The sequence below is a fragment of the Artibeus jamaicensis genome, unplaced genomic scaffold, assembly GCF_021234435.1.
Source record: "Artibeus jamaicensis isolate MK-2021 breed Jamaican fruit bat unplaced genomic scaffold, CSHL_Jam_final contig_2566, whole genome shotgun sequence".
NCBI classification, from domain to species: Eukaryota; Metazoa; Chordata; class Mammalia; order Chiroptera; family Phyllostomidae; genus Artibeus; species Artibeus jamaicensis.
In genome coordinates, this window is record NW_026521552.1 from 222186 (window position 1) to 246455 (window position 24270).

At 46.5% G+C, this 24270-nt stretch overlaps 1 protein-coding gene across 1 annotated transcript; it reads right to left on the reverse strand.

Annotated features, from left to right (window-relative positions):
• Positions 1-11927: 11927 nt before the first annotated feature.
• On the reverse strand, positions 11928-23709 carry CACNG6 (calcium voltage-gated channel auxiliary subunit gamma 6). Its single transcript, XM_037127606.2, has 4 exons — positions 22254-23709; positions 18324-18398; positions 16752-16889; positions 11928-12460 (listed from the first exon to the last, which is right to left on the reverse strand). The coding sequence occupies exons 1-4, from the start codon at positions 22579-22581 to the stop codon at positions 12222-12224; spliced, it is 780 nt and encodes a 259-aa protein (XP_036983501.2). The 5' UTR covers positions 22582-23709; the 3' UTR covers positions 11928-12221.
• Positions 23710-24270: the final 561 nt, after the last annotated feature.

A 24270-nucleotide genomic window follows, 5' to 3' on the forward strand; every position in this document is an offset into this window, starting at 1 on the left:
TGTTTCTCTCCCTCTTTTTCTCCCTCCCTTCCTCTCTCTCTAAAAATAAATAATAAATAAAATCATTTTTTTTAATTAATGTTTTTCTTCTTGCTTCCACTCCTCGAAAAAACTACTAGATGGGTTTTTCTAAATTCTGGAGTCTGGCTTCAGTATGGTTTGACTTAAAACATAGGCTAAGATTATGTCCTACATACATGGACTGGTGGTACTCATAATATTCACTTGGGGAGTTGTGGACAGCACCCCACACATGGAAAATGGTCCCCCCACAGAGGCCTGTGTGGCCGCGGTCAGGTGAGGCATTCCCCAGACATAGGGCTTCGGAAAAGGAGCACAAAACATGAGCCATGAAGTGATGAGGACACTCAACAATGAGCTAACAACAGCATCCTTCTGTAGCAAGCAGCCCGGCCAGCAGCTACATGTATTGGGGCCACGATTCTCTCCTGCTGTGCTGGGCAGCCACATAGTCTCAAGTCCAGACCAGTTTCCTCTCTGACGTGACTGCCATCGTATTTCTGTATTATTTCCTCAATGTTTTTAATTATTGATTTTAGAGAGGAAAGGAGAGTGAGAGAAAGAGAGAGAGAAACATTGATCTATTGTTCTATATATTTATGCATTAATTAGTTGATTCTCATATGTGCCCTGACCGGGGATCACACCTGAAACCTTGGCATATCAGGACGATGCTCTAACTAACTGAGCTACCTGGCCAGGGCTACATATAAATAGTCTTAAGGCATAAACATATGCTCAATAACATTTCTCTTTAAAAGAGAAAGTCACAGAATAACATAAATGGAAATATCCACACTGTCCTTATTTTCTTGACACTAGTGTTTTGCTTCCCAATCTCTTTCCTCCCTCTCTTCACCTGCAGTAAACATTTTCCAAGGTTGCACATATATTTCCTAGGCACTTATAATACTTTCACAACCGAGACATCTATTAATAGTCCACATATGACACCGTTTTATGTTATTAACATACATACATATGAAACACTTATTTGAAAGAATATATGCACCCCTATGTTAGTGAAGCATTATCTACTATAGCCAAAATATGGAAGCAACCCAAGTGTCCATCAATAGACAAGTGGATATAAAAGATGTGGGACAAATATACAAGGAAATACTTTTCAGCCATAACAAGAATGAAATCTTACCATTTGTGAGAGCATGGATGGACTTAGAGGATATTATGCTCAGTGAAATAAGTCACAGAAAGACAAATACCATATGGTTTCACTTGTATGTGAAATCTAAAGAACAAAATAAGCCCAGGCTGGTGTGGCTCAGTAGATTGAGTGCTAGCCTGTGAACCAAAGGGTTGCGAGTTGGATTCCCAGTCAAGAGCACCTGCCTGGGTCCCCAGTAGGGGGCACACAAGAGGCAACCACACACTGATGTTTCTCTCCCTCTCTTTCTCCCTCACTTCCCGTCTCTCTAAAAATAAATTTTAAAAAATCTTTTAAAAATAAAGAACAAAATAAAGGAACAAACACAACAGAAACAGACTTATAGATACAGAAAACAGATTGATGGTTGCCAGAGGGAAAAGGGGTTGGGGATCTTGGTGGAAAAGATGAAGAAATTGAGAAGTACAGATTGTGGTTATGAAATAGTCATGTGGATGTAAATTACAGCACAGGGAATATAGACAATAATATTCTAGTAACTACATGTGGTGCCAGGTGGGTATTATAATTATCAGGAGGAATCACTTCATAAGCCTAATCACTATGGTGTACACCTGAAAATAACACAAAAATAATATTAAATGATAACTGTAACTAAAAAACAAAAATTAAGAATGAAATCTATGAGGAGAATACATACATACATATATATGGATTCATACTGCATTATTACAATTATGGGGCCTTTTTTTATTGCCTTCCCCATCATGCTTTTGAAATTTACCCCAGATGCTTTTTGTGGCTCAGTGTTTACTGTGTAGAATTCAGTTGTCAACTCTACCATGGAATAGTGCACACCCATAAAGAAGTCATAAGGCACTCTTATGAGCCACAATATATACAGACCTTGAAAACATTATTATTATGAGTGTGAGAAGTCAAACACAAAAACCTGCATATTGTAGCATCTCATTTATGAATAAATATTTAGAAACAGAATGTAGGTTAGTGGCTCACAGGTGCTTGGGAGAGGGGAATGAGGAAAGACTGCAAAAAGGTACAGGGTTTCCTTTAGGAGAATGAGGAAATGTGGAATTAGAGAGTGGTGTTGGTTGCAGAACCTTGTGAGTATACTAAAAAACACTGAATTGTGCACTTTAGGAATGTGGGTTTTATAATATGTTAATTATGTGTCAATAAAATGAATGTTTGAAAAGGACTCACACCATAGTTTTCTCTTCATTCTTTCTTCAAGTGTGAGATATTTTGGGTGTTTCTAGTACTTTGCCATCAGCAAATTGCTGCAATAAACACCCTGTCCCTGGCTTCTTGTTCACAAGTGTGTGACCTCTCTAGGGTGGGTATTTAGAAGTAAAATCCGTCTTCTGTCCATGCCTTTCATCCTACTAGGAAAGGGAAATTGAGAAATAGGTGGTTTCCAATTCCCCCACAACCTTGTCAATGCATAAATATATTAAACTTCTTCATTTTTGCTGATAAAAAAAGAGAAGTCAGCCCTTGCTGGTGTGGCTCAGTGGGTTGAGTGCCAGCCTGTGAACCAAAGGGTAGCTGGTTTGATTCCCTGTCAGGGCACATGCCTGGGCTGCAGGCCAGGTCCCTGGTTGGGGGCATGTGAGAGGCAGCCAGTTGATGCTTCTCTTGCACATCGATGTTTCTCTTCCTTCTCTTTCTCTCTCCCTTCCCCTCATTCTAGAAGTGGATAAATAAAATCTTTTAGAAAAGAAGAAGGGAAGTCATTTTAAGCTGCCTGTATATAGACATCTCCTTGGTGCTTTATTTCTGCATTTTCCTGATGCAAATGGGGTTTATTGACCATTCGAGGTTCCTCTTCTGTGAGTTGAAGGTTTCTAGCTATTGTTCCTTTTTTTGTTGAATCGTGAGTCTCTTCCTCATTAAGTTGAAGGGTGTATTTACACACTTTTCCTGGGTAACGTTATGTTGCAAATACCTTGTTCTTCCTTTGTTTTTGTGCCTTTTAATGTTAGCTACTCAGAGTAACTCATCTTTTAATTTGTATTTGAGGGGCTTCTTTGTGTCTCAACTCGTTTTGCATGAGAAATATACTTTCCCATAATGTTCTTCTAAATTTTAGATTTAAAAAGTGTTTAGAAGGTGTTTTTAGCCCTGGCTGGTGTGGCTCAGTGGATTGAGTGCTGGCCTGCAAACCAAAGGGTTGCAGATTTGATTCCCAGTCAAGGCAAGTGCCTGGGTTACAGGCCAGGTCAGGCCCCCAGTAGGGGGCGTTCACACATCAATGTTTCTCTCCCTCTCTTCCCCTTTCTCTGGAAATAAATAAAACCTTTTTCTTTTTAATATTGTTTTTATCTTTGATTTTTCTGAAGTGAATTCTTTTTTCTAATCCTCACCTGAGGATATGTTTATTGATTTGAGACAGAGAGAGATAGAGACACATCATTATGAGAAACATCCATCAGTTGCCTTCCGTACATGCCCCTGCCAGGGATTGAACCTGCAACCTTGTGGTATACAACACTCCAACCAACAACCAACCAGGTCACCCAGGCAAGGCCAAAATCAATTCTTATCTACAGTGTCAGGCAGTATCTCATTTTCCCATTTAGATCAATTCTCCTAGTGCCCTCTATTGAAACGCTCTTTTTCATTCAAATTGTGTCTTCAATTTACTGAAATATGAGCATATCTATGTCATCTACCCCACCTTCCATCATGAGAGTTGTTCAGATACTTGACTGGAAATGACAGAGTTAGGAAAAACTTACCTTAAAAGGAATTGAACTGAACTAGAGCAAATGGACTAAGGTAGATACATATGAAAAGCATAATGCTGTTTTTTCCATTCAAGTTGCAAAACAATATTACCCTATGGTATTATGGATGTAAGTTTTTAACCAAAGGAAACTTTGTATCCAGAATAATGTATGTACATAAAAATGTGCAAATCATACAGAGCAGTTCAATGAATTTTTACAAGGTGAGGCATCCTTGAAGGCAGCACCCTGATTAAGAAGTCAAACCTCACCCTGGCTGGTGTAGCTCAGTGGATTGAGCACGGGCCTGCGAACCAGACAATTGCAGTTCGACTCCCAGTCGGGGCACATGCCTGGGTTGCAGACCAGTTCCCAGCAGGGGATGCATGAAAGGCAACCATACATTGATGTTTCTCTCCCTCTCTCCTTCCCTTCCCCTCTAAAGATAAATAAATAAAATCTTTAAAAAAAAAAAAAAGAAGTCAAACCTCACCAAGCACTCCAGAAGACCTCCTTGCTGTGTTGCAGGTAGATACTACATCCCTGCAGAGGTAACTATGATTGTAACCTCTATCCCTACAGGTTGGTTTTGCCTAGTTCTGAAATATACATACATGGGATAATACACACAAAGAGTATGAAAGAAAGAAAGAAAGAAAGAAAGAAAGAAAGAAAGAAAGAAAGAAAGAAAGAAAGAAATTGAATCATGACCAAACTGAGGAAAAGACCAAACTACAGACCACTTCAGACAGCTGCCTCCTGTCCTGAAACACCACACAGTTACTGTAACTGATACAGAGAAGACACCTTCAGGTCTTTAGCTAAAGCACACCTGACTTATCAGGAGTCATAACAGAGGAGGTGCTTAAGTGTCTGTCCATGCCAAAACTATTACCACATGATAGACAAAACATCCAGAGAAAAAGCAGAAGGGTAGCCCTGTCTTGTAGCTCAGTTGGTTAGAGCATTGTCTAGATACACCAAGGTTACAGGACTGGTCCCCCATCAGGGCACATATAAGAAGCCACCAATGAATGCATAAATAAGTGGAACAAGAAGTCAATGTTTCTCTCTCTCTCTCCTTTTTCCTCTCTCACTCTCAAATCAATAAATAGAAATGTTTTTTATTATTTATTTTTTTTAGAAAGATGGAAAGGGAGGGAGAAAGAGAAGGATAGAAATGTCAGTATGTGAGAGATACATCGACTGGCTGCCTCTTGCACACCCACAACACGGGACCCAGCCCACAACCCAGGCATGTGCCCTGATTGGGAATCTAACCTGCAACCCTTTGGTTTGCAGGCAGGCACTCAATCCACTGAGCCACACCAGCTAGGGCTAAATTTAAAATGTTTTTTAAGTAAAAAAGAAGAGAAATCAGATGGTTAGAACCAAAGCAAATTATTTTTCCAGTCTTACCAATAACAGTTTCCGAACCGCTCTAAAACCCAGGATCCTGCTGACGCCTAGAACCAGAGCTCAACAAACTCTTTCTGAAAAGGAGCAGAGAGTAATGTTTTCAGCTTCTATCGGCTGTAGCACCTCTGCTGAGACTACTCAACTCTGCTGTTGCAGCACAAAGGCACCTGTGGCTGATATGCGAACAAGTAGGTATAGCTGTGTAAATAATAAAACTTTATTTACAAACACAAGTGGTGGGCCAGATTGGCTAACCTCTGCCCTAGAACAGTGCTTTTTGAAATCTGAACCAATTGCCAGAATAAGAATTGAATCAAAGCAGGAAATGCGGCCCTGGCTGGTGTACCTCAGTGGATTGAGCTTGGGCTGTGAACCAAAGGGTCGCCAGTTTGATTCCCAGTCAGGGCACAAGCCTGGGTTGCAGGCCAGGTCCCCAGTGCAGGCCATGTGAGAGGCAACCACACACTGATGTTTCTCTTCCTCTCTTTCTCCCCCCTTCCCCTCTCTCTAAATAAAGAAATAAAATATTTTTTAAAAAGCAGGAAATACGTGTGCTGGGGTGCAGGGGAAGGTTATTTTATTTTATTTTACCTCTTCTCAGTTTCTGGATCTAAAAGGCAGGAAAGAGCAAGACTAAGTGCTTTTCCGTGATCCTTTCTGTCTGTGACCTGCCAGCCCTCTGGTGCCAATCATCCCAGAGTGGGTGTGGTTTTGCCCAGGGAGGGGCCCCAACAACATTGCTGTGGAAGGAGACCCAGCTGGTCCTGCTACTCCAATGGGCTGGTCTCATAGGAAGCTTTGCATTCCGTGTCTTTGCTTGCACAGCCTGAGTCACATCACAAGTTCAGTGAGGGCCAGTGGGCTGAGAAAGGGAGCAAGAGCAGGGAGGCCTCCTGAGTCTGGGCTCCTGATTTTGTCCCTCCCCCAACCCTAACTCAGCAGAGGCACAGAACAGAAGTAGGGGAGTGGGCAAGGGGCAAGGCCATGTAGAAACCCCAAGCCCCTGGCATATGCTCTAGGGTGCCATCGGAATTCATGAATAAAACACAGATGCAAAGATGAATGACCTCAGAGCATTTAACCCCAAGCACAGGGTCCCCTGCTGAGTGGGAGGTCTGTTTGCAGTGGGTATGTGCCCGTGGAACTGGTGGGTTGGCATTCCATTTCACCCAGAAGCTCCCAGAAATGGCTCACCTGAAAGAGTATCCCCTTGCTCCCGTCCTCACCAGTCACAGGTTGCCAAGGTCACATGGGGAGCAACGAGAGGAGGTGGAGTAGCAATGAAGGGTGGAGTATCTCTCTGCTCCTCTTGCCTCAGAAGTCGTTCGCTCTAACTCCTGGGAGCTCTTGGTGACCATCTGTCTCACCATGTGGAGGAAGCTGGTCTTTCCTGAGAAACACGAAGATGACTCAGACAGACAGCATCCAGAAAAGGAGACCAGTGATGATGCCTACATTTTGAGGGTTTCTTTTTCCCTTGTAACTGCTTCCAAAACTCAGCCTCCCTTCCTTCCTTGCAGCTTTCTTCTTCGATCGTTCTTGGCACCCTCTGTGCCAGAAACAAAAGAAAACAAAACCCAAAAAGTCCTTCGAGTCTACGCTAGTCTGAGAAGAGACTTTGTTTTGAACAAACCATCTTGACAAATATTTGAGAGCAAAAATGGATGACTCTAAAAGAAATCACGTACGGACATCCATTCTAGAATTTACCTTCCCTAAATTAGGATAGTAAGTCTTTATTATTATTTTTTTAATCCTCGCTCAAGGACATGCCCACTGAATCCGAGAGAGAGGAAAGGAGGTGGAGGAGGAGAGAGGGAAACATTGATCGGTTGCATCCCACGTGTGCCCCAGCCCAGGAGGAAACCAGACTGGGAATCAAACCTGCAACCTTAGACGTATAAAATGACAGTCCAACCAACTGAGCCACCCAGCCAGGGCACAAGTCTTTCGTTTTAATAAGGCGATTCCTGACCGTTTATTTTCTGAAGTCACGGATACAGTAGCAAGTGGAGACCCGGTTTGTTTTCTCACCACGTGGGACATTGCTGAGAAGAGGCCAGAAACCATGACAAGAGGAGAGTCCTCAGTGTTTACACAGTATTCGGTGCAAGTTTTGGGTACTGTGAACTTGGGGAGATTTGTGGACATCTCCGGAAGTCCACATTCTCACCACAGACAGAAAGCTCATAGGGTTTTCGTGAGCGGTATCAGTTTTGTGACTAATCATCCCAGTTTTCCAAAGGACTGGAGGATTCCCAGGACATGGTAACTCACAGGCTAAAACTGAGCATGTTCCGGGCAAATCGGAATGAGCTGGTCAGCCTAGTTGCAAGTGCATTCATTGTAAAGATGTAGCTATGATCTTCAGAGTGATTCAGAGAACAAACGTTTTCCTTCCCCCTTCCCACCCCCATCATACCCACCTTTTCCTGCTTCACTCTTTACCTGCGTCCTCAGGAGACACCTAAGGCAAGTCCTAGGAGCTTACAGTCATTTTAGGTATAATGACTTACAGTCACTGTGTGGTTTTTTTCTGTAGTCACATGACAAGGAAAAAAAAATAGCACCAGTTCAGAAATTGAACTGCTTTTGGCTGCAATGGGCTTGCCCAGGTTTTTCTTTATCTCCCCATCTGGAGCTTCTGCGCTTCCTCCCCCCACCCCACTCAAGGCTGCAGTCTTCTCACCTGCAATTAGTTCTCCTCGCCCGTAAATGCGTCTCCTCCACCGGGTCACCGACCCACGAAGACTAACTGCGTCAATCTTGGGGCCTCCGCGGGGCCAGCTCCAGCTTCTCTCTGCAGACTTCGCCTGCGCCCTCCAGGTGGCGCTCGTTGAACGGATGTAAGACACCGGATTCATTCATCCTCTTCCCTGTCCCTCTTCTCGGCAGTTCCTAAATGTCTTCAGGGCTGTTCGCCAAAATCTGATCCCTTGAGACCTTTCAAATATGAGCCCCTGGTTCTCTGGGCCCTGCACCTCAGCCCATATTAAATACTGAATTGCCCATGTGAGGCTTCCCCACTCTTAAAGCTTGAAGTTAGACACCGTCAACCTCACCGCACCCCTATGTTGGTGAGTCCGAGGGAAGAAAGAGTATGTGAGTCTTCAGGGCACTGTTTTAATTCTTGCAACTTCTCTGCAAGTTTGCAACTATGTCCCACACAGTTGAAAAGGCCAGGAGGGTGGTAGATTTCAAGAAGCTTCTATTTTAGTACAATTTGGCAGCTACAAAATAGTCCCCAGGGATGTAACATACAGCTCAGGGAATACAGTCAGTAGTATTGTAATAACTATCGATAGTGCCAAGTGGGGACTAGAATTATTGGGGTGATCGCTTCGTAAAGTATATAATTGTCTGACCGCTGTGTCGTACACCTGAACTAATATTACTAATATTAAATGTCAACTATAAGGAATCATTTTTACAAATTATTTTAAAAAGAAGTTTTTGTTTTGCTTTACTACAGCAAAAAAAATAAGGCGAAGAGTTGCAAGTTAAATGCTTTAGTAAATTATCCCATAATACGATGTATTCGAAGGGCCGCTATTCCCTTCTCCCACTCCTGAGTCCAGGAAGGCCCTGGGTAGGGAAGACAGTGTAAAATGAAGACCCCACTGGACCTAGGGCCACTTCCCCATGAACAGTGGTCCCTCCCCCGCAGCAAACATTTTGGGGGGTTTCCCAGAGCTGGCTGGGCACAAAATTAAATAGAAAAAAATTGTTGATGATCCCTGATCCTAGTACTTATCTCAGTTTATAATTACACATTCATTAGTGTGATTGTGTGATTACTATGTTTCCAGCACCAGGCCGTCAGCTCATCGGGGGTCCCTTTTGACTCTCTACTGTATGCTGAGCCCAGAGTGCCACTCGGTAAATACTCACAGCCAGAGTGATGGCGCTATGGCCTGAGAATCTTCTGCAGCTTTGGGAGGACGATTAGGGCGCGTGCTTCTCAGGGGGACTCCAGGAGGTTAAGGCAGAAAGAAAGGGAGGCAGAGAGGGCGAGCAAGTTGCTCAAGTGGGAAAGGCAGAGCCAGGCTTGGGAACAGACAGGGGCGTTCACAGCCCACACCTCAACCCCTGCCCCATGCGGCCTCTGCGAGATCAGGGAGGTGAACCACGGGAGTAGCTCTCTCCCTGCGGGATCCCCAGCACGATGCTGAGCTCAGCGCAGAAGCGATGAGGAAGGAGAGTGCGGCGCTGAATGAGACAGGCACAGTCGCGCCAAGTCAAAAACAGGCTGCTCCCGCGTTTCCTGGACGACAGCATTTCCTGCGGAGGAAGCAGCTTCAACCCTGGGACAGTGTATAATTATAAATGTGATAATATCTACGTAATATAATCTGTGATGATAGCTGTGTAATATGATATGTGATAGCTATGCGATATGTTATATTTATATAATATGTTAGAATATATTATAATACAGAAATGTTGTTACATGTGTTGCATTATAAATATAACATTTATATAATATGATGTTCTATTGCATAAACATGACTTTATATATACGCAATATTACAAATAACATTTACATAATATGATAAGATACTAACAGAATATCTTAGATAAAGATTATTATAATATGTTAAAACTGCATATAATTATATAATATAATTATATTTATAATTAAATATAGAAATATTTGAGAGAATATATTAATATATCATAATATTCATAATAGTCATATTAGAATGGGTTGAATATAACAATTATATACTATGTATAACAGCAGTATAATAATATAATACATATTCTAAATAATATCCTATATAATTATACTTTATAATTATAGAAAAACTTAAGAGAATCAAACTCAGAATGTGAATACATTTGCACTCATAAGCCAACACAGAGTCCATATTTTAAATACTTTTCAGCCCTAGCTGGTGTAGCTCAGTGGATTGAGCATGGGCCTGTGAAGCAGAGCTTCACGGTTTGATTCCCAGTCAGGGCACATGCCTGGGTTGCAAGCCAATTCCCAGCAGAGGATGTATGAGAGGCAACCATACATTGATATTTCTCTCCCTCTTCCCTTCCCTTCCCCTCTAAAGATAAAGAAATAAAATCTTTTTAAAAATAAAATTAATTAAATAAATAGATAAATAAATACTCTTCAATGTTTAAGAGACTTTGGCCTTTAAAGCTAAGAGATCATCTTCAGCAACCCCTGTCTGGTGGAAGAATCCAAGCTGTGACTTCTGAGCTGAGATCGTGTGTTGGTCTTCGTGAGGGAGGGAGGGAGGAGGCTGACCCTTTGGCCTAGAGGAACTGGAACATCTGACGGCTAGTGCCTTTGTCACTCCTGCTTCTACGACATTCCATTCACAAAGGTCAGTGTGTTCTCTAGGATGACAGATGCTTTCTACGGCTCTCTGTGCTTCTTTCTGAGCCCTCCCCCGACTTTCATGTTCACCTTTCCAACCAACAGTCTCAAGGCAACGTGGGCTTTTCTTCTATCATGTGCCTCAAAACCCCTCCAGCCCCCACCTGCTCCCCAGTCCCAAAGCTGCATCCACATTCTCAGGTGCTTGTTGCAGCTGCGCCCGGTTTCCAGCTACTAAAATCTGTATCAGCCTGCTCTGGCGGCCGTAACGAAATTATGCCAAGCTGGGTGACTTAAACAACGGAAATGGATCGTCTCTCAGTTCTGGAGGCTGAAGTTCCAGATCAGAGTGTCGCGGGGTTGCTTTCTCCTGAGGCCACAGACGCCTGTGTCTCTTCACCTCATCTGCACTCTGTGCATGTCTGTGTCCTCATCTCATTTTCTTGTAAGGACACCAGTCATGCTAGGTCAGGGCCCACCCACATGACCTTATTTTAGTTTGATTGCCTCAGTAAAGACCTGCATCCCCAAAGAAGGTCCCATTCTGAGGTCCAGCGGGCAAGGACCCCAACATACACCATATTTTGCCATATATAATGTGCAGTAGTTCCCCCAAATTTTTGAGAGAAAATAAGGATGCGTGTTTTATGTGGGTAGTACTAATTCTGTACCTATATAAATGTTTTAATTCTTTTATTTATGCTTCTACATTAAAAGTGGAACTCTAAAAAGCAATGAGGATATCCGTCTGCAAAATAATACCCTGAAATACGACCATCAGTTTTGTTTCTAAGTATAAACAAATAAAAAAAATCGAAATAAAAAATTAAAGTGAAAGATTTCTTTTCCCTGAAAGTTTGGACCAAAAAAACATGGGTGTGCATTATACATGGCAAAATATGGTACTTTTGGAAAGGACTCATTCAACCCACAACAACATGTGTGTGTTCTAGAGTTTAGGATTCCCATCACTCTCTATGGGTTCATTGACATATGGCTTAGGGGCCAGTGATTCTGGGGAACAAAGGGGTAACTTTTCTCTACCCAAGAACACACAACCACATTACAAAGGGACTCCAAAGCAAAGCTGTTAAATTTCCAAATCTTTAATTCCCAAATCAGACCTCACTGTGGTCAGACCCAGACAGTCTCCCCCTCACCCCCACCTCCCCTATTTCTACACATTTCAAATTAGACAGAAGAAGGCTCTCCCGCAGTCTGAAAAAGGAATAGGTCTAATTCCCTCCCAACACCCCCTGACTTCATCCCCCCATCTCTAGCTACCCCATCAGGTCCCCAACAACCTTCCCTGGGGACCCTCGTTTGCAAAATGCCTCTCCCCACCCCACCCCTAAGCGACCCAAATTCAGCCACTGAGGAAAACATATTTACAGAGGGAAAAGATGAGGGTATGAGAGATGCCCAAACAATTCGGGTCTGTGCAAACAATTTGGGCCCCAGCCCAAGGAAGACAGTTTCTCCAAGACATGGGGCAAAAGATTTTGACGGGACAAGGGTTTAAAAAAAAAAAGGGTTTTAGAAGGAGCTTAGAGAAAGCTCAAGGATGGCCCTAGGTGGCCCTGTGCCCCTGCTTGGGACAGAAGGAGCCCCAGGGCCAGGGGGGCAGGGTGAGCAGGAGAAAGCAGAGGCCCCCCAGCAGCAGGACGAGGCTGGCCCCCACTCCACAGCCCAGAGACCAGGAGTACTCATAGGCCAGGGCCGGAGCTGGGGGAGGTTCTGGGCTGACACTCTGCAGAAGGGCTCGCACGGAATGCCGGAACACCTCCAGGCTGACCAGGAGCAGCAGACCTGTGGGGGGAGAGGAGAGACATGGTGCTCTGGTTCTGGGGGACCCCCCGCTTGGGTCTCAGTATCTCTTCCAATGCCCCCCACCATATGCTTCTCGAACAAGAAAGCTGGGGGACTCCCAAGCACCCTCTCATTCATTCATTCATTCACTCCTTCATTCAGTCAACACCTATCACTTCCTAAACACCTATTACAGAGCAGATGCAATTTCGGAAGCTGGAGAGAAAGAAGAAACAATAACTGTTAGAGACAGAAAGTAGAGTGGTGGGTGCCAGGACTGGGAGAGGGGAGTGGGAGTAGATGTGTAATGGGGACCGAGTTTCAGCGGGGGAAGATTAAAAGGTTCCGGAGATGGATGGTGGTGATGACCGCACAATAGTGTGGACGTAAGTAATGACACAGAACTGGACACTTAGAAATGGCGCAAATGGTAAATGTTATGTTATGTATATTTTGCTGCAAAAGAAAGAAAGAAAGAAGGAAGGAAGGAAGGAAGGAAGGAAGGAAGGAAGGAAGGAAAGAAAGAAAGAAAGAAAGAAAGAAAGAAAGAAAGAAAGAAAGAAAGAAAGAAAGAAAGAAAGAAAGAAAGAAAGAAAGAAAGAAAGAGCAAGCCCAGGAATCCAGAATCACAAAAGTCAAATTCAGACTCCATCAAGACTTTTGTAAAGGGATCATGGAATCTAAAATAGTCAACTTGAAGAAATGCAGAGTCAAATGATCATTGCCAGGGGCTGAGGGTGGAGGAAATACGGAACATTGGTTAAAATAGTCAGTGTTTCAGTTATACAGGGTGAGTAAGTGCTGGAGATTTAAGGTACATCGTGGGGATTATAGACAATGATACTGTGTTGTCTATTTCAATTTGCTAAGAAAATATATAGGTCTTAATGCCCTCACCATACTAAAAAAAATAATAATAAGGTAACCATGTGAGGTAATGGATGTCTTCACTAGCTTGATTATGGTGCTCATTTTGTGATGTATATATGTATATCAAAATGTCACATTATAGCCCCAGCTGGTGTAGCTCAGTGGATTGAGTGCAGGCCTGCAAACCAAACAACTGTGGTTTGATTCCCAGTCAGGGCACACACCTGGGTTGCAGGCCAGTTCCCAGCAGGGGACGCATGAGAGGCAACGATACATTGATATTTCTCTCCCTCTCTCCTTCCCTTCCCCTCTAAAGATAAATAAATAAAATCTTCTTAAAAAATGCCATATTGCATACCTTACATATACACAATTTTTACTTGTCAATCACATGCTAGTAAAGCTGAAAAAATAGTGATGGTGGATCACAAAACAAACAAAAAAAAGAGGCAGTCAAGGTCCTGGCCAAGAAGCTCAGTTGGTTAGAGCATCACCCTGATATACCAAGGTTGTGGGTTCGATCCCCAGCCAGGGCACATACAAGAAACAACCACTGAATACAGAAATAAGCAGAACAACAAACTGATGTCTCTCTCTTTCTCTCCCTTCCTCTCTTTCTCTAAAATCAATAATTTTTTTTAAGTTTAAAAAGAAAGGCAATCAAGTTGTAATGGGGAAAAAAAATAAGGAACAAGACAAAGACCCTGACTTCATGGAGCTTTTATTCTACTTGGAGGAGACAGGAGGTAAACAATGCCTGCCAGAGACAATGAGAAAGGAGAATATACAAAAAGTGTATACATAACATACACATTTTTTTCAAATAGTGTTTTTTAAAAGATTTTATTTATTTATCTTTAGAGGGGAAGGAAAGGAGAGAGGGAGAGAAATATCAATGTATGGCTGCCTCTTGTGCCTCCCCTGCTGGGAACTGGCCTGCAACCCAGGCATGTGTCCTGACTGGGAATCGAACCACAGTTGTTTGGTTCGCAGGCCCGCACTCAATCCACTGAGCTACACCAGCCAAGGCAACATATACATTTTAAGTGTCAAGAAAGAAGCAGGCAGGTATGATGGGAATAGGTACAGAGGGCTGAAACTCAGCTTCCGCCAACTGCAGCCCTTCAGAAACGTCGACTTTATCTGCCAGACCTTCTGATTTTTCGAGGAGAGCTAAAATTTCTAAACGATTACGACTTTCATGGGAATTCACCCAAACTCTCAACGCTGGCTCCAAGAAATCTTTACACACTGCTCAACGAGCAATGCCCATTAAGGTCCATCGCTGGCCTGCTGGCTGCCAGGTTGCAACCTCCAAAGTAAACACATGAGAAGACGAGATAATTTCAGAGAATGAGACAGGGCAGAAGGAGATAAAAACAGGGTGATGGGAAGGGGAGCGGTGTCCAGGGGTGGAGCCAGGACTTTAAATAGTATTACCAGGAAAAGCCATTTCAGCTGAGAACCAAAACAGAGAATAAAAAGAAGCCAGCCATGCACAAAATTAAGCAACGGCTATTCCTGAGCAGAAGGAGTGACTGGTGAGAAGGCCCGTGGTGGGATGAAGTGCAGTGTGTTTGAGGGAGAGGAATGTTGGCAATGGGGAGGAGTAAAGTGGTGGGCAATGGAAGTGCAGAGGTTGGGCAGGAGTCAGACCACACAGGACCATCTGATGGTCATCCATGGTCATGGATCTTGGCTGCCTCCCCTCTCAGATGCTGGAGGCTGGCCCCAACCTCAGGTCCTGACCCTCCTTCCTCTTTGCCCACCGATTCCCTCATGGTTTTTAATCAGGGGCCAGGAGAATGTAGCCTGGAGTCTGTGTACTGTGGATTCAATGCCTCTCTCCAGCCTTTCATGGTCCAATGCAGATCAGCATTAGGACACTGAATATGGGAAAAACAGCTGGATAAGGAGGAGACACTGTCCAGTCTCCTTCACTATCTTGTTAGTTCGTGTATCCTCTTACCAGATCTTCCTTTTCTCTCTTTTTTTTAATTTTTAAAAACAATTTTATTTATTTACTTTTACACAGAGGGAAAGGGAGAGAGAAAGAGAGGGAGAAAAACATCAATGTGTGGTTGCCTCTCATGCACCCCCTACTGGGGACCTGGCCCACAACTGAAACATATGCCCTGACTGGGAATTGAACTGGTGACCCTTTGATTTGCAGGCCAGCACTCAACCACTGAACCACACTAGCCAAGGCTCTTTGCATTTTATTTTGTTCCACTTATTTATGTACCCGTTGGTTGATTTTTGTGTGTGCCCTGACAGGGATTGAACCTGTAACATTGGTGTATCAGGTTGATGCTCTAACCAACTGAGCCACCCAGCCAGGGCCATTTAACAGATCTTAACTGAGCTCTCATTATAAAATATATACACTACTTATATATATATATGAAATATATATACACACACACTGCCCGTGCGCACACACACACACACACACACACACACACACACACACACACACACAAAGGCCTTGTCTTCCTGGGGCTTCATCCCAGAAGGACAGGACAATAATTAGGTAGATGTATTGTTGTGGGCTGACTTGCATCCTCCCCAAAGTTCATGTGTTGGGGTCCAGTGCCTTGGAATGTGGTTGTATTTGGAGATGGGGTCTTCAAAGAAATGAATTAAAATGAAGCCATTAAGGTGGGCTCTGACCCAATATGGCTGCTGCCCATATGAGGAGAGATTAGGACACAGACACACACAGAGGGACGACCATGTGAGGACATGGAGAAAAGGACCATCTATAAGCCAAGGAGAGAGGCCTCAGGAGGAATCAGCCCTACTGACACCTTGAACTTGGACTTTCAGCCTCCAAGATTGTGCAAAAATACATCTCTGTTGTTTACATCGCCCAGTCTGTGGTGCTTTGTTATGGCAGCCATAACAAACAACTGCTTACATAATTAATAACCTTTCTATCCACATTAGAAAACATCGGACCCAATGGGAACTGTATACCACAAGATGTAGCACTGTGTTTGGACCCTCAACTCCAAGAATGCAACAGTCCTTACACACCTTAGGTCCAAATCTAAAAGAGAGTTTGGAGACCTTCCAATTCCCAGCTAACAACAGAGCTTAAAGCTCTCATATTTGAGCCTACTATAGCCCTTGTGACCCACAGCAAGCAACAGTGTTTGGGGCCATCTCCACCTCCCAGCATGCAACAGTGCTTGGAGATGTCTTAACCTCCCAGAATGCAACAGTGCTTGGAGACCCAATCTTCCATTAAGCAACTGCAGTTGGAGGTCCCTCATCCCAGCATGCAACAGTACTTGGATACCCAACTTGCCAGCATGCAAGAGTTCTTGGAGACCATACTGCCCAGCATGCAACAGTGCCTGGAGATTCCCACCTCCCTGCATGCAATTTCCTCAATCTCCAGGATCTCAACCCTCACCTGAGAGGCCAAAGCAGACAGCCCCAACTCGGAGCAGAAACTCTGCGCCTTTGCTGAGCACCATGATGATGCAGAGGCACCCCAGGGCCATGACTGCCAGGCCCACCACTGCTATCACCGCAGCTGCCAGGTTCACCTCTGCAAGAAGGAAGGGGAAGAAGTAGAGAACATGTGATGAAGGAAGTGGGAAGAACTCCCTGATAGGGATGCAGAACCAGAAAAAATGGGAGGTTCAAGACTAGAGAAGAATTTTCAAGTAGGAAATCATCCAGGCCAATAATTGCCTGAGACTGTTGAAGGAACTAAGATTCAACCAGGACCAGTTATTTGCCTAAGGTCACAGAGCAAAGACAGGACAGAGCCAAAACCGGAAGGAGATGGGAACCACCAATAATTACTTATGCTCTGGCCACCGTCTATTCACAGGTGAGGAAACTGAGGCAGTGGGGGTGTGGGGGACAATGGAGGAGGTATGCTACAGTAGCATGATCCAAGTCCAAATTCTCCCTGGCCACGTCCCAGCTGGAAGATTCTGGTAAAGTCACAGAACCTCTCTGAGCCTCAGTTTTCTCTTCCAGAAAATCAGGATAAAAATCCCTACTGGGAAAAAAAAAAAAAAAAAAGGCCTATTGGATCAGGCTGTTGCAAAGACTAGAAACCACAGGTGTGCAGTGGCCAGTGCAGCACCTGGCACCTGGCACCCAGCAGTCATTTCATGCATGTGCACTGTGATTATTTTACCATCCCAGGGGGGCACGGTGACTTGTGCAAACTCACTGAAAATCAAGACAAGAAAGAAAGGGGTAAGGAGCCAATGTTTACTGAGGACCTACTGTGTGCTGGCCACCACACTGTGTGCATTAGCTGCATCATCTGACTAAAACAGATACGATTCATGACAGGATCCCAATTCTCTTACAGGTGTGGATATGGAGGTTCTGGGGTGACGGAGAGGCTATAGTTAGAATAGAAAGGGAAAAGTCTTAAGAGTTCACTTGTCTGGTGTGGTTGCCACTAGCTCCGCGTGGCCTTTTCATTTTAAATGGGTTGCAATTAAATAAAATTTAAAATCATTTCTCAGTTGCACTTGCCATACTCCAAGTGCTCAGCAGCTACATGGGGCCAGTGGCTACTATATTGGTCAGCACAGGCACAGAACATTTTCATTTTCACAGAAGATTCTATAGGAACATCTATTTTATCATCACAAAGCTTGAGATAAAGCCACTGCCCGTGTGGTGTGAGAAGGATGGAGATCTTATAAATGGAACATCAAGCACCATGCTTAGCACATGGTAGATGCATGTTCATGAGATGCATACCATCCACAGAGAGGGGCTGTGACTTGCCTGAAGTTGCACAGCATGTGGCAAAGGCAGAGCTGGGGCAGGCGTGTTGGGCTCTGGGGAACCAAGACTTTATTGCCTCCACCCTCCCAAAGGTGGAACCTCCCAAGGACATAGGAGCTGAGACCATCCTGGGCCAAAACAGGGAAGAGCACAAGGCTACCAAGAATTCCTCTCACGTAGCATATTCCCATCACCAGTCCACCGCAGGGGGAAAAGTTCTCACCTTTCTTTGTGGTTCTCTGGAAGATGCGTGCATTCTCCCCGGTGGTGAAGAATTTAAAATAGGTGCAGTTGGCTTCTGTGGGGGCAGGAAAGAGAGAGAGGGAAGTGAGGACATTGAGGTCCCTCATATGAGGTCAGGACTGGGTATGAAACATAGCTCGCAGTAACCTAAACATATGACATTAGCATCCCTAATAGACAGAAGAGAAAAATGATGCTCAGTGAAGCCACCTGCTGTCACAGGCTACGCAGGAGCTGGGATTCCAACGCAGAGATTTGAGGTCCAGATTTGTGGCTTTGAGTGGGCTATTGACCTCTGGGGACCTGTGAATCTTCCTCTATGGAATGAGATACTAGTCTCTTTCTTGGATCCATCATATGGATTAGTTGAGAGTCAAGTGGGATTAGAGATAGATAATCGCTTTATTCAGCAAAGGATGCCAAGATCCAGGCAAGGGAAGGTTAACGGAAGAAATTCTTATCACAACAAGGATTCCTGGCTAGAATACATACACAAAGGAGTCCTGCAGATAGGCCAGAAAAGAGAGGTAACCCAATCGAAAATGGGCAAAGGAGATGAATAGTCGTCAATTCAGAGAAGAGGAAGCCTGGATGACTCACAAGTACGTGAAGAGATGCTCCACCTCACCAGGGATCACAGAAATGCAACTCAAGTCAGCAGGGGAATGTCACTTAAGAGCAATTACATTGGCAAACATTAAACGGATAACATCAAGCACTGGAAGGATAAGAGGGAACAGCTGGGAGTGTGAACTGGTACAGATGTACTTTGTCTTATTGTGCTTTGAAGATACTGTGTTTTCATCAACATCAAGGTGAGACTTTCCACCAGCAAAAGAAAAAAATTACAACTCCCTGAAGGCTCAGATGATGGCCCGAACATTTTTTTTAGCAATAGAGTCTTTTTAAATTAAGACATAATTTAAATGATGTCTTAGACATAATGCTATTGCACACTTATAGACTACAGTATAGTGTAAACATACATTTTATATGTATGGGAAACCAGTCATTTTGTGTGACTGGCTTTATTGCCGTGGTCTGGAACAGAACCCATGATTTCTTCGAGGTATGCCTATACTAATCTCTTTGGAAATCATGCTAACAGACTTTATGAAGTGTAGTACATTTATACCCTATAACCAGCCACTTTACTTCTGGGGATACATACCAACAAAAACTATATGCGGGAACATATATATTTACAATGACAGGGAGTCAGAAGATTAACAGAAAGCAACCTAGAGCTATTTGAGAAGCACAGTATTAAGGAAAAAAATTTAAAAACAGGAAAAATCTATGCCATGATATAATTTATGTAAATTAAAACACCTACAGGTGTAAAATAACACTACATATTCTCCAAGTGGAAAGACATATCCATGGATACATAACAAACCCATGAAAGAGATGAGTTGAAAAGGGATGAAACAAAAGAATGACAATGTTAAATAGAGCAGAAGAAGGATCTTGAAAAAGCTGTTAATGACTTTGTGACAAATACTGGAGAGTATGATTCACCCAACTTTTTCTTAGATGAGCCTAAGAAACCCTAAACTTTTAAAACCACAAAACAAAACAAAAACCTTCCAAGCTGCATTTTAAAGCTTCAACCTCCTGCAGAATTCACCTCATTCAACTTTCTTATTCTACATAGAGTTAGGCATGGAAAGGGAGGACAGAGGTAGAGAATAGGAGGAGTGAAAGAAATAGAAGAGGGGCTGGGTAGTCTGGGGAAGAGGGAGGAACTTTGCAAACTGAAGGAGAATGAGCAGGTAGTATGTATATTGGATGCTTAGGTAGCGCCTGGCACTTGGCATGCATTAACTCATTCATCCACACAGCAATCTCGTGAGTAGTTCTCATTGCCCCATTCTACAGAAGAGAAAAATGAGAAGAGATAAACTGAGTCAAGCAAGGCAGGACACTCCGGCTGGTGGCCTGAGGGAAGGAGGAGGACATGAGATGTCTCTTCAGAAGCAGGGACAGGCCTTATGCTTCCCGTAGCAGATCGGAGAAGACCCTAGTATAGGAATCAATGGGAGAACGTGGTCTACAGCCACGAGGGAACTGGGAAGTCCCCTTTAGTGGGTGGGGTGCAGCCTTCCAGGGCAGTGTGAGGTGTCTGGCATCCCATTTTGGCTACTAATAATCTAAGACATCTTGTCTCTAACCCCAAAGGACATGGCACATCCCATTTGGAAAAGAGTAGTTTACAAGTCACCCCTTTGCAGCCCCTTGGAATGCCCTTTGACAGGCAGTGAGAGGTGTGGGGTATTTCTGAAATAGTGAACGAGGTGAGATATTCCCCCAATGAGAGGATGGTAATGGTCTGGTAATGAAACTGAAGTCCTTTCTGACCAATCGGAGGACAGCAAGAGCTGTGAGGGACCCCATCATAGGCAATGTGGTGGGCGGGACATCCCCTTCAGTGCTATGGGAACCTTTGGGACATCTTTGCTGACTAGTAAGATACCACATAGTGTAGTAGCTGAGAACAGAGATGACCAAGGTTCAGACCCCATATGAGAAGCCTGGGTGCATCGACAGAGCTTCTTGCATGCAAGGTACCTACAACAAAGCTGGACCCTACATAAACATCTCATATTTCTATTACTGGGGCATCCCATTTGATGAAAAGTTTGTGAAGTCCCCCCCCCCGAGGATCTGAGGGGCAGGGAGTAGCCCACCTGCAGAAGTGAAGTGTTTAATCTGGATGCAGAGTGGGTGGGTGCCTCAGAGTGCTTCACATCCCACTCTGCTACTAAGGTCTCACTCAGCTCATCCTATTTGGGATCCCATGGATGTAGGATTCCACACCTGGGGAAGTAGAGGAGGAGGGAAGTCCCTGGGGGGCCCAGAGGGATAGGAGATCTTTGAAGCTATGGATCTTTGAAGGTATGGAAGTGACAGAACAACCTTTCAGAAAGAGTGGTGGAGATCCACATGGGTGATGAGGGGAGTCAGCAGAGGTGGCATGAGACCTGATGCCCAAGGCAGGTAGGGTGTCCCCCTGATATGAGCAAAGGACATGGTGTGTGTACCCTGTCGGGAAGAGCGAGAGGCAGGGGATGGCCCCCCTGGCATAGTTAGGGGTGAAGAGCCACTCTGTGGGGAAGTGAGGGTGTGAGGTGTCTGTGAGAGAAAATGAGCAAGGTGGGGTGCACCCTCTCGGCATTTGGAGGTGAGAGGATGGGACGTGAAGGAGCTCATTTCCCTGGAAGCCAGGGGTCTGCCCTGGGGTGTTGGGAGATGTGTGGGGAGAACTCCATTTTGGTGGGATTGGTGGGTGGGAACAGGGATGGATTTTACCTGGGGATCGGGGTCACGGGGGTATGGGCTGTCTCGGGAGTGGGAAGAGCAAGCCGACACCAAGAACCCAGACTCTCTCTCTGGGGGCACAGTCTGTCTGGGTGTGGGCATTTCTGGGGGACCCAAGCTATCTGTGGGCACCAGCTGCGTCTGGAGTCACGGGCTGGGTGTTGGTACCTGGGCCAGGTGTGGGGGCACAAGTTGTCTGTAAGCGCTCTCCGGGGCTACAGGCTGGCCTGGGGACTCAGCAATGTCGGGGTTCACATGCTACACTTGGGGTGCCAGAGCTTTGGAGGCCCTCGGATGGTCTGGTGCATTGGCTGGTCTAGGGGAACAAGCTAGTCTGGGGGCGCATGCTGGTCTTGGAGCACACACCAGTTTGGGATACAGACTTTCTCTCTCTTCAGAGTCTGTGCCTGAGGCAAGGGCTGCAGGGGAGCACAGGGCGATGTGGTTTCGGGCGGATCGCCGGGGTGTAAGCCCCCTCCCTGGGGCTCAGGGGCCCTGTCTCTGGGGCCCCGTTGTCTCCCACCGGGGCTCTCTCACTGTCTGGGGCCCGAGCCCGGGGCGGGGTGGGGGCGGAGGGGGGCGGCCTCACCTCCGGGCAGCTCCGCGGGGCCACACGTCTCCCTGCCCGCGGGCACGTCCGCCAGCCACAGTCGCTTTGTGCACATCTTCCACAGCCCCAGGTGCGCAGCGTCGCACACGGCACTGCCGTTGGTCTTGAAGGTGTTGAGCTCCACCCAGAACTCCGTGCCCACGGCCAGCACGGCCAGCGTGGCGCCCACCGCGGTCAGCAGCAGCACCAGCTTCACCTTCCCCTCCTGCTCCGGCGACAGCCCCGGGAGGCCCTGCCCGCGCCCCCGCCGCCCGGCCTCGGCGCGCCGCCGGTTCTCCTCTTGCATTAAGAAGTTGGACCACATCATTATCCGATGTGGGGAAGCTGAACGGAGAGGGCTGGGAGGGGGCGGGGGCGGGGGCGGCGCTGCTTCCACTGGACTATAAAAAAAGGAATTTCTGAATCTCCCTGGAACCTCACACGGGAAAGCCGAGGGTGCCTCTGGATCTCAGAGTAGGAAAAAACCAAAAAAAAACGAGATCCGGCCGCCCCCGGGTGTTGAGGAACCTTCTCGGGTTCCGCAAAGGGCCTGGGGTGTCCGCAGAAACTCAGCCAAGAGGAGGGAATCCAGGGGAAAATCAAGGTCCCCTGAGCTCCGAGCTAGAACTTGGGTGCCAAGGAGGAAACCCAAAGGCTCCACAGGTAGGATGGGGGGTGGGGAGGGTGAGTGTCACCCGAAGCTCTGAGGGACTGCTCCGGGTCCCCACGAGGCTCAGAGTTCGCGGTACCCGGGAGAGGAAGCCGAGGTCCTCCGTGCGTTCGAAAAGAGGTCCCGCCTGGCTTCTTTGGGGCTCAGAGTCTGAGGAGGTAGGAGTCGGGTCTCCTCTGGGGTTTAGGAGGGAGATCCGAACTTCTTCTGGGTCTCACACAGGCCACCCCCAGCATTCACAGAAGGAAATAGCAGAGTCTTGGCTGGGGTTCAGAAAAGGGGGGGGGGGCTGGGGACCTGCTGGAATTCCGAGAACAGAGATAAAAGGTCTGTACTGGGCCTAAGACAGGGGACGGATGGCTGAGGGGCACAGCGGAGTCCAGAGAAGGGGGCTGAGGGTTCCCCCAGGGCTGGTGGGGGGGACTTGGGGTCCCCACTGGGGCTCAGAGAGGCTGCGCTCTGCTCCGCGGCTCCGGAAATGGAAGAAGACAGGGACCTCCCGCCGTTCCAACGGCAGCAGGGACCCCGAAGGGACGCTGCGATCCTGCAGGATCACCCGGCTCTCCCTCCCCCGGGCTCCCAGGGCCTGCCCGGCCGGGACCGCTCCAGGCCTGGCAGCAGGCCGGGCGCCTCCCGCAGGCCTCCCACCCCGGGCTCCCGGGCAGGGACCCCTCTCGCCCTCCTGCCTGGGCGCCGCGGCGGCCCCAGCTCCGCGATCCTCCGAACCGTGGACTCCACACCGCCTGCTGCCGAGCCGTGGGACCTGCGCTGCGCTCGCGGCGGCCTCGCCCCCGGGCGCCCACCCCCACCCTCCCGGCTATTTCGGGCTCGACCCGTAAATAACACCAGCACCTGTCGCCCCGCGCTAGTTGCCATAGGGATTCCGGGTATTTTAAGGGGACGAGGGGCGGGGGAGGGGCTGGGCTGGGTCCTGACCCGGCTGGAGCCTGGAGGGACACTTCTGTCCTTAGGGGGCAAGCCGGGGAGCCGAGGGTCCGTCCCCCCAGGTGGCGAGAGAGGGGGAAGGAAGGGAGCCTAGATTTTTGGTCCCGCCTGGGCCCGGCTGGGAACGCGAACTGCAGGTTCCGAGGGAGGAGGGGCCGGGCGGGGAGCCTCGGGTCCCCTGAAGGAGGAGAAAAACCTGGGGACTTCAACTCTTGAGTGTTGGGTCAGAAGGAGGGGACCGAAAGCTCATTCTCCCGGGTCTGAGGGAGGAGGCGCTGGGGTCCAGAGCTCGGCAGGAGGGTGAAAGGTCCCGCCCGGGGAGAGGCCAGTGGTTGGGCGAGGCACGGGAATCAGAGCCGCAATCCTCTTCATCGAGTTTATTAGACGGGACGCCCCGGAGGA

Coding starts and splice junctions, on each gene's coding strand:
- CACNG6 (XM_037127606.2), bottom strand. CDS start 22,581: ATGATGTGGTCCAACTTCTTAATGCAAGAGGAGAACCGGCGGCGCGCC. Junction 18,399..22,253: donor CCCCGCGGAGCTGCCCGGAG/GTGAGGCCGCCC, acceptor CTGCCCCCACAG/AAGCCAACTGCACCTATTTT. Junction 12,461..16,751: donor TGTCTGCTTTGGCCTCTCAG/GTGAGGGTTGAG, acceptor CTCCCCCCACAG/GTCTGCTGCTCCTGGTCAGC.